At 41.2% G+C, this 12,873-nt stretch overlaps 1 protein-coding gene across 1 annotated transcript; it reads left to right on the top strand.

The window, feature by feature from the left end:
* Positions 1 to 6,778: 6,778 nt before the first annotated feature.
* LOC110937785 (phosphatidate cytidylyltransferase 4, chloroplastic) lies at positions 6,779 to 12,204 on the top strand. Its single transcript, XM_022180238.2, has 7 exons — positions 6,779 to 7,149; positions 8,240 to 8,535; positions 8,616 to 8,806; positions 9,645 to 9,769; positions 9,847 to 9,980; positions 11,593 to 11,708; positions 11,898 to 12,204. The coding sequence occupies exons 1-7, from the start codon at positions 6,892 to 6,894 to the stop codon at positions 11,987 to 11,989; spliced, it is 1,212 nt and encodes a 403-aa protein (XP_022035930.1). The 5' UTR covers positions 6,779 to 6,891; the 3' UTR covers positions 11,990 to 12,204.
* Positions 12,205 to 12,873: the final 669 nt, after the last annotated feature.

Genomic DNA, 12,873 nt, shown 5'->3' with positions numbered 1-12,873 from the left:
ATATGACAAACACCATGTTTCCATATTAGTTTTATCTTGTGAAGCAATGTCATGCACCCTAACATTACACCACCTGCGATGACTTCCAAGTAACATTCGAACATCGATAGACAATAGATTTCAACAGATTGATAAGCGACGATTGTTGCGTTGCGAGTGATAGACGATTGATTGAACTGATTACACCACGAATAGTACTAAGGCTAGCCCACACGGCCTTTTTCCACAAGGTCAACTAATATGGTCAAAACATCACCATGTTTCAACCTTGTTAGTTTCGTCTCGTGAAGCGAGGTCTTGTGCGCTAACATGACACGTAGAATGCGTGCATTGATAAGTAATAGCGAACCATGATGAGAGTATCGAGTTGGTGGATTAAGTGCGAGGCGCGTTAAGAGTGGAAGGCGGCGAGTGATTCTCGATACTCGTCTAGCGAATCCACAATAGACGATCCACACCAGCTGATAGAGATTCACACAATTGACAACAACTAGCGTTAGAGATTTCTAGACAAACACATGATGCGATTGCGATTTCGAGCCACTTATCGAATGATTTGATTGCGAGATTGATCCGGCAAAACTGCGATTAAGTTGCGTTCTAGACTTTACGACCAGTCTCGCGTTGCTCCAATTGCTCTTCGGGGTGAACTTACCTAAGTTCATCGATGTGGCAATTTGTGTACGCGGACTTACGAGAAGCCTCGCAGTGATGCGGTTTAGTTTTGTTACGCCTTGTGATTGATGGTAGAGTGTCAAATTAACCATAATAGTATAATAGGTCTAATAACGTCCAACTCCACATGGCACTTTCTTCACGAAGTTTCGGTAGTATGGTAAAGCGTACCCCCGCGTCACCCCTACTACTTATGCCCCGTGCTTTGGTGTCACACTTTGTTGACACGGCCTTGACCGTGCTTTTAAACGTTATGGCACCATTAGAACTTCACTACGATCTCCGTGCACTGACCAAGATAATCCCGTGTGCACCCGTGATTAGTTGTCCCTTGCACGTATACCGTACCTCGTTCTAAGAGTGTTATAGGGATAAAATACATAATATAGTACATAGTGCTAGCGTCTAGATAGTGCTCGATTGTAAGAGAAATAGAATCCACACACGGTGATATATGAAATAAGTTCCAGAAATGATAGCGATAAGTCGTACTATTACAACAACATTAGGATCAAAATAACGTTGCTGTGGACACTTGCGGAGACGGCGGTTGCTGATGACCTCCTTCCAGGTTACGGTCTTGTACGGCACTGTGACGTATAATGCCCATACCAGTTGCAATTTGCGCAATAGCGACATTTTGCTTCTAGCGGGTGATGATACGTGCATGTGAAACACAGGGGATGAGATCCATTGTAAGCACGTTTTGACTGAACTGGGACTGATCGGAGAGGTTCGGGTTGCGGCAGTCCAGTTGTTGAAGAGTCTGGGCTCACGGTCTTTCGTTTGCGGCTCGGTTGGGCTTCTTGAGTTGATGCGGCGTCGTCTTCGGATTCGCCTGACGATTTAGCGGAGGCATTGTCGGAGTAATTCTTAGAAGAATCCTCCGAGGAGCTGTCAGATGATCCATCGACCGATTCTCCAGAGGAATCGTCGGACGAGTTGATGATGATTGCTTGATGAGCTCGTTTGACAGGCTTCTTGGAGAAGAATCCGTTTACGACTCGTTTGCTGTTGAGCTCTGCGGCTAGACGGTAGGCTTCTTCGATGGTAGCAGGTTTTGCAACTTCGACAAAATCACCCACACACTCTGGTAAACCACGAATATACTTCGCGATAGCTTTCTTCGGAGTGTCGACTTGACTCGGGCAGATTACGCTAAGCTGTTTGAACCTTGCTGTATAGCTCGCATTGTCACCTTCGGTTTGCTTGATTTCCCAAAATTCGTTCTCTAGCTTCTGGACTTCGTGAGGGGGACAATATTCTTCCTTCATGAGTTCCTTCAGCTCACCCCATGAGAGGGCGTAAGCTGCGGAGATCCCACGTTTGTTGCGTTCGGCGGTCCACCAATCGAGTGCTCGGGATTGGAATACTCCGGTGGCGCAAGTAGTTTGAAGGTCCTCGGGGCACCCACTCTGACGAAGGGTAACCTCGATGGCATCGAACCACTGGAGTAATTGAGAAACATCTCCTTCACCCGTGAAAGGCATCGGATCACAGGCTTTGAAGTGTTTGTAGAGGAATGCAGATTCCGTCTTGACGTCTTCCGGGGCTCGAGAGTGGCTTTGAGAGTGCACTTGCGCGGCAATTTGAGGAATGAGCTTGACCACTTCCTTGGTCACAATTGAGGCAATCCTCTTATCGGCGCGTCGTTGGGCTCTTCTCCTAGCTACTCGTCTCGAGATCGAGTTGTTGGAAGGCATCTAGACAGAAGGATTCGGAATGAGATTCGATCATAATGATTTTTGAACTTTTGATGCGATTTGATTCGATCAAAACTTGTTATAGAATTTAATTAAACACATAGGAGCCACATAGGAAAATTCTAGGTTCCTAAACTCTCACATAATTGATTCGTTTTGTATTTAATACGTATAGATATAGTTGTAGGTTACACATAGATATTGGTTCAGAATTCGCGAGGACGCGACGAGAGAAATGGCGTAAGCGAATTCGAGTACTTAGGCGTTTGTTTTGTTGCGATCATTCGGTCTTTGGTTTAGATTGCGGTGGCTGTGCAAGTTGTGCGCTTTGTAAATCGAGGTTCGTAAATTCGATAAATCGAGAAATCGGTAAATCGTAAAGCTTAAATTTGAAAACTCATAGACGTAAACCATACACGAAAAATTTAGATGGAATGCCTTGGGTGTTTAGGCGTTGACTACCCAAGTAACCCGACTATACCCAACAAGTTCGGGCATACGCGTTGACCTAGGGGACTCATGCTTCCACTGGGATGCAGCTCCTGTCATTCGTCTCTCTAGTCTTCGCGTAGCCTGAGTCGTTGTTATGGTCGTGACCTTGGTGAGAGCTTTTGTAAACCATTTTATGGAGTGGAACAGTTGATTAAGGTATGGGTTTCACCCCTGGCTTAACAACTTCGTTCCCATTTGTGGTTGTGCTCATCGAATAAATCCGAGAGTTCCACCAGAATTTCGAAATGGAGACCTTTTGTCGAGATGTGGATGTCAGTCCTAGCTCAACAAAGAGTTCTCGTGCTAGAAAAATACGCTGAGTGAGTGATCCTATCGAGAGTTATTGGTTTTCACACCTGGTCTCGACTAGATCACTCGGTTTTGTTATGCGAGTAGTTTTGAAAACATGTGTATTGTGTCAGCCTTAGGAAAGGCTAAGTAACCTTCTAGCCTTAGGAAAGGCTCTTTGTGTGAAGCTGTAGTATGCGGTGTTCACACAATAGTTGTAACTTTTCAACAAATTCGATCGAGAGTAGCAAGTTGGCCCAAACAAACCCTAACGAGTTCGTAAGAGTCGGCCTGTTGGTACTTAGACTATAGACTAGGTCACTTTCGTAAGTCATCGATCCGGACTAGGTCGAGTCTCAAACTTTGCCTAATTCCCTATAGTTATGGCTCTGATACCAATCTGTCACACCCCAACCGATGGCGGAATCATCGGGGCGCGGCACTAGGCGAATCAGATTGCTCAAGAGAATCCATAACAACTATATTGCGATAATATTTATTACATTTGTCATCCCATACTAACAAACAATACAATCACGTAAGTCATCACAGATTTCTTGTCCTCTCGAACAATACAAATCCGACAACCTAGATTTTAGATGAGTTTCTAGACTTCCTAGCTTGATTTGATGTATACTTCGGCTAAACCTGCAACATACGTTAAAACTTTGTCAATACAAAAGTATTGGCGAGTATACAGGTTTGATATGTGATAGTGTGATAGATTGAAAGTGCTGCGAATTTCCACATGCATAAACGTAATACACAACATATATACTCACAAAACTGATACTACCAGCTAAGTCCTCGATGCTCGACTCTTGATGGCATAACTAGACCCCGTCGGGCGAAATAGTACTATACTAGTCTTGGTGGGACGTCACGAGTATAAGTCCTAGCATACATGTACTAGCATCACGTATATCTATGCAAACAGTTATTCGCAAGTGATAAATAGTCCAATTAAATCATTCGTTTGATAAGTTTGGTTTTTATGGAACGTATGTTACACCCAAAATTCGATAAAAGGGGTCAAGTATACTCACAGCGCGTATTCGGTTAGGTTAGCGGAACCGGTGCCGGAGAATATCCTGATTTCAGATAATTTACGTGAGTGATAGGTTACTATGCGTTAAACGGTATCGATTTGCGTGAAAGCGGGCGAAAATTGGGTTGAAATTGGTTAAAATTGTAATTGGGCTGGCCCAGTCGAACAGGCCACTCGATCGAGTGGGCCTGGTCGGTCGGATGGGCTTGGTTGGTCGGATGGCATGATCGATCGAATGGGCCTGATCGATCGGACAGCCTGATCGATCGAATGGCTGTTCGATCGACCAGCTGTTCGATCGACCAGCTGTTCGATCGACCAGCTGTTCGATCGACCAGCTGTTCGATCGACCAGCTGTTCGATCGACCAGCTGTTCGATCGACCAGCTGTTCGATCGACCAGCTGTTCGATCGACCAGCTGTTCGATCGACCAGCTGTTCGATCGACCAGCTGTTCGATCGACCAGCTGTTCGATCGACTAGCTGCTCGATCGACTAGCTGTTCGATCGATTGGGCCACTCGATTGGCCATCCTGTTCGGCTGTTTTCGATGATTTTTCGAGCGTTTTTCGGCGTTTTGGGTCGAGTCGTTACGATGAGGTGTTAAGCAACTGAAATCCCGTCAATTTCAACCTGTTTCATCGGCCGGGAATCACCCCGTTCGTCGGAACTGGTCGTTTTTGTCGGTTTTTCCGTGTTTAACTCGAAATCGATCATTTTATCACTAGATCTGATGTAAAAACCTTGATTTTACTTAGGAAATGCCCTAGATCTGAGTTGTTCTTGATGATATGAGGTCAACACTTGAAGTTCATAAGAACTTTGTGATGAAATCTATCCGAACATCCCAAATCCGTGGCCTTTTGATTAGAAAAACATTGATTTGGTTGAGATTCATGAAGAATCGTATGTAAATCATCCGAATCTGAGTTGTTCTTCATGGGATGACATCACCTTTGAAGAACTTTATGGTGACATCACCTTAGAACACCCCAAATCCGTTGATTTCACGGTTAAAAATTGAGATTTGAAAGGTAGAAAGATGAAGGATCGCATTTGGATCAAGAAAGTACAAGATTCGGGTTGAAAACTTACAGGAATCGGAAGAAATCGAGAGAATTGAGGGCTGGAACGTCTTGGTCGGTTAGGAGCAGCAACACAAGTGTTTGGGAGTGAATGGAGGGGTATTTATAGGCAAGGAAGGAGAAAGGAAGGCAAAACTGCAGTTGGATCGGCTGGCCCAGTCGATCGGCTGGCCCAGTCGATCGGCTGGCCCAGTCGATCGGCTGGCCTAGTCGATCGGACTGGCCCATCCGATCGGACTGGCCTATCTGATTGGGCCGGTCTGACCAATTGGATTAGTCTGATCGAATTGATCCGTTCGGAAGCCTTTTGATCCCGTTTTTGGTGCGATTTCGACGGTTTGAGCCATATTTTCATATATTTATATAATTATTAAATTATTTATTATTATTAATCACAAAAGGGCCGTATATACGTATTTATGTATCCAATTCTCAGTGCGGTGATCAAGTTACGCGTGCCTTCGAGTGCGTTCTTCGATGTGATGTGCCACAATGATTATCGGGGCACCACTTACTCATATTGCCATCATCGTCATGACGGTTAGAGTCATAGTACTCACCCGATAACCCTCGTTAGCGTTGATTACTCACATTTTGACACCTCACGCTTATCGAGAAGGGTAGTTTAGGCCCATATTCGACATCATCGTGAGTGTTATGCAAAATAGGTTTGTAATAGCGATAGAATATGCGTAATTATTCGATTATACTTCGATTTAGCGATAAAATTGGTATGATGACATTATGATCCGAATCTCCGGTGCTAGGCGTAACGAGTGTGTCGAGTAGTAACAACGCACGAAGGTGCGGGTTGTTACACATTAAACTCTTTAAGCTCGGTTAACACATACTGCATCCCCTCCCTAGACTGACCTAAACTTGAGCATACTGCAGGTATGTGTTTTGCATACTGCATGACCAATTGATACCATTTGAAGTTGCAGAGCCAATGTGATATAACATTTTGTGAACAACAGATTGTGATATAACAGCAGATTGTAATTGTGTGGGTGTGTGTAGTTGTTTTCTAGTGAAGGATTTTGGTTAAATGACTAATGAGCATTTGAAGCAGGTTAGGCATTTCAAATACCAGGTTTTACACTTAGTTTCTGCATCATTTGTCTTTGGCTGGTCAAACCTTTTTGGCAGGAAGGGTTTTGGTTACTGCAGGGGGTAATACTGTTTCTTACAACAAAGTATATGGGGTAATAAGAAAGGACAATTTAGTCATTTAACAGTTGGGGGTAATTATGCGACATAACAACAACGTTGGGGGGTAATATTAAAGGGTAAGATAGTCATTTCACATTCCAGTTAACAGATCTATTAGCTTATTTGACGCCAGAGGGTAATTGTGCGACATAACAACAACGTTGGGAGGTAAAATTGCAATTATTTCTAGGAAGAGGTCAGAGTATCAATTGGCTTAAACCCCAGGGGGTAAGTTTGCAGTTTATTCTAATAAAAATAAAATAAAGAGGTCAAAATTGGGCATGTCACTCATCGAAGCTATCGTCGTCATCCTGAATTCCAATTGCAATCGATAAAATCGAAATCTGCAGCAAACCTGAAGACATAATGGATTCATTACTCTCCTCCATATGATTACATCCTTATCCTCAATGGCTACTCCGTCGTATTGCGACGCACTAACCGTTACTAACCCTTCTAAAACCCTAATTTCATTCCGCCCCTCCACCAACCTCACCCTCAAATTCTTTCATGCGTCCAAAGCCAGAGGATTTTTGCAATTTAACAATGCTAGATTCGGAATTCGTTACATTTCACCCAAATTTTCCACCCAAACTCTGGTGGCCAGAGCCGATGCCAACCTGATTGGGGACGAGGATCCTGTTGATGTACGTTTTTTTTTGTTGTGAATTGGTATTTAGAAGCTCAATTGTTTTCATTTGCATGATTTGTAGAAGCTAATTTGGGGAATAGAATATGTACTATATGTGATTTTTGGCATAATTAGGTGTTTATATCTGGGTTTATAGTTAGATAAAAGATTGGATTTTTGGGGCCTTATAAGCCGAAAAAGGAATAATTTGCGAGTTATGGAATGAAGTAGCTATTGATTTTTCACAAACTTAGTTATTGTTTAACGAGTCATGTTTAGATATTGGGAATTAAGAGAGTCGCCGAATTTTTGAATCGCTATACAATGAATTACACAGAAAGATCTCTTGTTCATTTATGTGCTTAACAAAACCGTAGTTGTCAATAGCAAGCGCTACGGTTGTTATAGCGAATAGTGTGGCGTATAAGTCCATGCTCGCTATATGGTCTGTAGCGATAGATAGCGGCCTTTAGTTTTTTTAATATAAATAGCAATTACATATAAAAAAGTTGGATTTTAAGATTTTGTTAAATATACATGTAAAATAGCGTATATACCAGGGTATTTTGATATAATATTATATAATTTTTTTTTCTAGTGTATCGCTAGTTCGCTATTTATAAAATAGCGTCCCGCTATTTAGCGCTATTCGCTATGTAGCATATAGGTATCTTATCGCTATTTGTCGCTATTCGCCATTAACAACTATGAACAAAACACAGACATAATGAGTGTGATTCATAGTTGTCAATAGCGCTCGTAGCGCCCGCTATAGCGAATAGCGTAGTGTATAGGTGAAGGGTCGCTACATACCCTGTAGCGATAAACAGCGGATTTATTTAGATGATCGGTGACAGTGTATTTTGGCTAATTAGCATATTTTTAGCACTTTTATACATAGTTGCTGTGTTAAACATAGTTTCATTTTTTCTTCTAATTTTTCTAGTCCTTTATCGCTATTTCGTCAATATCATTACGTAGCATATATGTAGCCTGACAGGCTGCCACTATGGCCTGCTATTCGCTATTGACAACTATGGTGTAATTGCCATGTTTTGGTATTTTGTGATGTCTAGTCCAGTGACACTCGGAATGTGTATTTGTAGGTTATCAAAGTACACGGTTCGTCGGAAACAGACGATGGTTCAGAGGAACAGAAAAAATCAAGCCAGTTGTCGAAAAGGGTTGTGTTTGGACTTGGAATCGGTATTACTGCTGGTGGAGTAGTACTAACTGGAGGGTGGGTATTCTCTGTGGCTTTAGCTGCTGTCGTATTTGCCGGTTCAAGAGAATACTTTGAACTGGTTAGAAGCCGTGGAATTTCCTCCGGAATGACTCCCCCTCCTCGTTACGTATCTCGAGTTTGCTCCGTTATCTGTGCTCTTATGCCGTTGTTCACTCTGTAAGATGTGCAAAATACCTTCTAATTCCTCATAAACTGATTCACATTTGGTGATTATTTTATGTATTATGTTGTTTCAGATACAAAGGTCAGATAGATGTTTCTGTAGCGTCGGCAGCTTTTGTTGTTGCTATGGCATTACTATTACAAAGAGGAAATCCTCGTTTTTCTCAGCTCAGTAGTACAATCTTTGGCCTGTTTTATTGCGGATATCTTCCTTCTTTCTGGGTTAAGCTCAGATGTTGTATGCAAGCACCTGCGTTGAATACTGGTAAGTCTTCTCGTCCTTACGCATATTAACTTACAATGTTGGAAATTTTCCTAAAATTTATCTTTTTAAGACGCCAGAACCTACAGTCTGTTTTGTTTTGTTTCATTATGCGTATGCTATATATAAACAAAGACAATTATCACGGGGTTGACTTTCGATCCCCGTGTGTCGTTCCCATTTCCCCGGGGATAAGCCAATCCATCCCGCTCTTTGTGTGGGTCACTGGTTTAGTCCTGCCTTGGACTCGTCAGGAGACCGGCACCAGCTCTCAACCAGTGGTGTGTTTGTCGCCGTCGCATAGACACAACTAGGCACGTACACCTTCTTAATCCGCTGAGGCCATCCCTGATAAAGTCCTGGACTAGCCAGTAAACCCAAGTGGTTAAGTATAACCCATAGCATAACGACCTACGAATATTTGGCCCGTGACACAATGCTTGATTATGAGCTTTTAGTGTTTACAAAACATGAAGGGGTTAAAAGTAAATAGGGTAAATTACTTTTTGAGTCCCTGTGTTTTATGGGTTTTAACTAGTTGAGTCCAAAAGCAAAAAGTTTAACGACCTGAGTCCCTATAGCATTTTCTTTAACCATTTGAGTCCAAATTTCTAACCCAGTTAGAATTTTGTTGTTAAATTTTGTCATAACAACAAAACTTAACAACAAAATTCTAACTGGTTAGAAATTTGGACTCAAATGGTTAAAGAAAATGCTTATGGGGACTCAGGTCGTTAAACTTTTTGCTTTTGGACTCAACTAGTTAAAACCCATAAAACACAGGGACTCAAAAAGTTTATGTCGCGAAGAAATTACTAATCCAATATTGTATATTCAAGAGGAGTGGGAGCTACATGGCCTATACTTTTAGGCGGGCAAGCTCATTGGACGGTTGGTCTTGTAGCCACATTGATATCTATCAGCAGCATTATTGCAGCAGATACCTTTGCTTTTGCTGGTGGAAAGGTAGTATACATTATGCTCTATTATATTATCTTAACTTTTATAATTAATTTTATTTAACATCTTTCCGTTCATTGCAGGCTTTTGGTAGGATACCGCTTACTAGCATTAGCCCCAAGAAAACATGGGAGGGAGCTATTGCCGGCTTATTAGGATGCATAGCGACTTCCGTGTTATTATCAAAGATCTTTTCTTGGCCAACATCTATGCTCAGGTACTTACAACTATACGTGTTAAAATGGGCGGGTCAACCGGGCTGGATAACAAGTCAAAACAAGTCTTATTGTTACGGGTCGGGTGGGTTGATCTGAAACAGTTCTTGTCCAAAAAATTGATTTTAATACATAGTTAGGTGGTGTTTGTTTTTTGGCCAGAATCACTTCTGGCCACTTATGTCTGCGTCGCGCAGACGCGGGCAGACGTTTCATGTCTGCAGCTTGTTTGTTTTCTCGCAGACCTTTCATTAAAAAAGGTCTACGAGACCTCTTCTTGGCACATACATTGACCTAAGTCTTCTTGGCACAGACCTTTACCTCTTCTCACCTCTTCTTCCACACCTCCACCCCCACATCCCCGCCACCACCTCCACCACCACATCTCGGCCACCACCGCCACCCCCACGTTCACCCATCTCCTCCACCCGACACCCCCAATCACCTCCACCATCAAAATCGCCGTCGTCATCTGTTATCATCATCATCATCATCATCGAACATCATCGTCATCATCACCGCCGTTAACACAGGAACCGTAACCACCGCCGTCTCTCTCTCCTCGTACTCTCTCTGTCTCTCTGGATCCCTCTCCTCCCCCCCTCTCTCTCTCTCTCTTCAGAAACCCCCAAATCGAAACCCTTGAAGATGGTGAAATTAGGGTTTCGGTGGAGGTGGTTGACGACGGCTGAAGTGGTGGCGGTGGTGCTTGGTGGTTGCGACGGGGTTGGTGGGGGAGGAAGGAGGTTGGTGAGGGAGATGGTGGTGGCGGTGGTGCTTGGTGAGGCAGATGGTTGTGGCGGTGGTGATGCACAGAGAGAGAACAAGAGGTTTGTGTGTGTTGAGAAGATCTTTTTGTAGAATAAAAAACAAACCCTCTTCTCCTTGCAGACTGGAGACCTTTGGTCCACCTCTTCTCCTGCAGATGCCTGCAGATGTGGTCCGCAGACTGCAGACCTTTTACCTCTTCAAAAACAAACACCACCTTAGTGTCATGTGTATATTTCATATATACCCCTACAAAATTGCAAAATATCATATACACCCTTGCAAAATTATAAATATCATATATACCCTTACAAAGTAGTTGAAATATCATATATACCCAAATCCTTGAAAACAATTCAGTAATTGACAGTTTTACCCTTATTTTTCTAAAACTTTGAAATATCATATATGACCTTTAATTTCAAATATTATATTTACTCATTTCTAGCTTAATTTATATAGTTTAAATGTTATATATGGAAAATACTATTGTTTATGGGGAAAAAAATAAAAAAATAAAAATGGGTAAAAATAAATTCAAGCTTAAAATGTGTTATACAAAAATATGAAATTAAAAGATGAGCATATATGAAAACTTGAAGTTAAAAAAAAAAAGGGTAAAATGATTATCTATTAGATTGTTTTTAATAATTGGGTATATTTGATATTTTAACTATTTTGTAAGGGCATATAAGATATTTTTAGTTTTGGTTGGGTATATATGAAAATTTTCAAGTTCGTAAGGGTATGCATGAAACTAATCCTTTTTATAAAATGATGTTTTTTACGTGTATAATTAATTATCACTTTCTGGCATTGCTAACTTGTGTATTCTTTTTTTATCAGTGCAATTGGTTTCGGTTTGCTGAACTTTTTCGCCTCCCTTTTTGGTGACCTTCTTGAATCGATGATCAAGCGAGATGCAGGCGTAAAAGATTCCGGATCCCTCATACCCGGTCATGGTAAATGGTCTTTTCTTGCAAATTTCTCTTGTTTGATTTATATGGGTTTTTTCCGACTTTGTTATGAGAAAAACAAAATGGTATATCTGTTAGAACAAGTTTATGGGGTCAATGAATCTGCTTTGACCAAATTTTTAAAAACATATTAACAAAAAAACCTGATAATTTCGCGCATGATATCTTGTGCAGGTGGAATACTAGATCGAACGGATAGTTACATTTTTACGGGTGCACTAGCTTACGCCTTCGTTAGCAATTTACTTCCCCTTTATGGAGTTTAAAAATTAAAATCCACCAAATTTCTCAACTATACACCAACACATGATGCTGCTAGAAATGACCGCTGTCTGCTCGTGAAACGTAAGTAAAAATAAACATGTATACTTTTAAATTTAAAGTTTAGACAGAAATTGTCAATTAAAGATTGCTTCCATATGATGTTTTTGTTTTATTAATGCTTTTTTTTTCAAATTAATAAATGTTAATAGCTTATAGATGATCTGTATTCAGTTGGAAAAAGAAATGGGTGTTAGTTTTGCTTGTTGGGTCATGGCAGATTTGGGCTTATCGTGGCCCAAGAAGTAAAGTATGTAGTGTTGGACTGTTGGGCCTACCAAAAACATGAATGCTTACTTTTTTAAGAATGATTTGAAGTTTAGGGTTTTGGCTGGTATCGAAAGTGCTCGGTATGGTACGCTATTCGAAGGTAAATCAACCTAAAATATCATGATTGAAGCGAAAGTAGTGATCCCGAAAATCTCAAATAATCAGTACATGTACCGAAAATGGTTTGGTTTCGGTACTTGGTATCATTTGCATATCCCTAGTCGAAACATGCTTTTCCTACAGTGATAATCAAAATTGCTTATACAAAAAAAATCATGTATATGTAATAAACAACCATACTCAGTAAATCCCACCAATAGCAAGCTATCGATAGGATCTGAGGAGGGTATGATATTTGCAAAGCTTACCATGATCCCTTTGTATAGAGATGCTTCTTCCAAAGTGACCATCGGTAGACAAACACATAAAGCAAGCTACAGATAAACGTATATGTAATATAGTGATATCCTAACAAAATTCGTTTGATAACTTTGATTTAACTTGAAAACTTTGATTTAACTTGAAAAATAACGTTTCATTGTAATATATAATATAGTGA

This window comes from Helianthus annuus, chromosome 4 (assembly GCF_002127325.2).
Source record: "Helianthus annuus cultivar XRQ/B chromosome 4, HanXRQr2.0-SUNRISE, whole genome shotgun sequence".
In the NCBI taxonomy this organism is placed as follows: domain Eukaryota; kingdom Viridiplantae; phylum Streptophyta; class Magnoliopsida; order Asterales; family Asteraceae; genus Helianthus; species Helianthus annuus.
This window is presented reverse-complemented; position numbering and strand designations above follow the sequence as displayed.

Bases quoted from the DNA above. Each gene is read 5' to 3' on its own strand.
- LOC110937785 (XM_022180238.2), top strand. From the start codon at position 6,892: ATGATTACATCCTTATCCTCAATGGCTACTCCGTCGTATTGCGACGCA. The intron at 8,536-8,615 runs GTAAGATGTGCA...ATGTTGTTTCAG, and splicing joins CTTATGCCGTTGTTCACTCT to ATACAAAGGTCAGATAGATG. The intron at 9,770-9,846 runs GTAGTATACATT...CGTTCATTGCAG, and splicing joins TTGCTTTTGCTGGTGGAAAG to GCTTTTGGTAGGATACCGCT.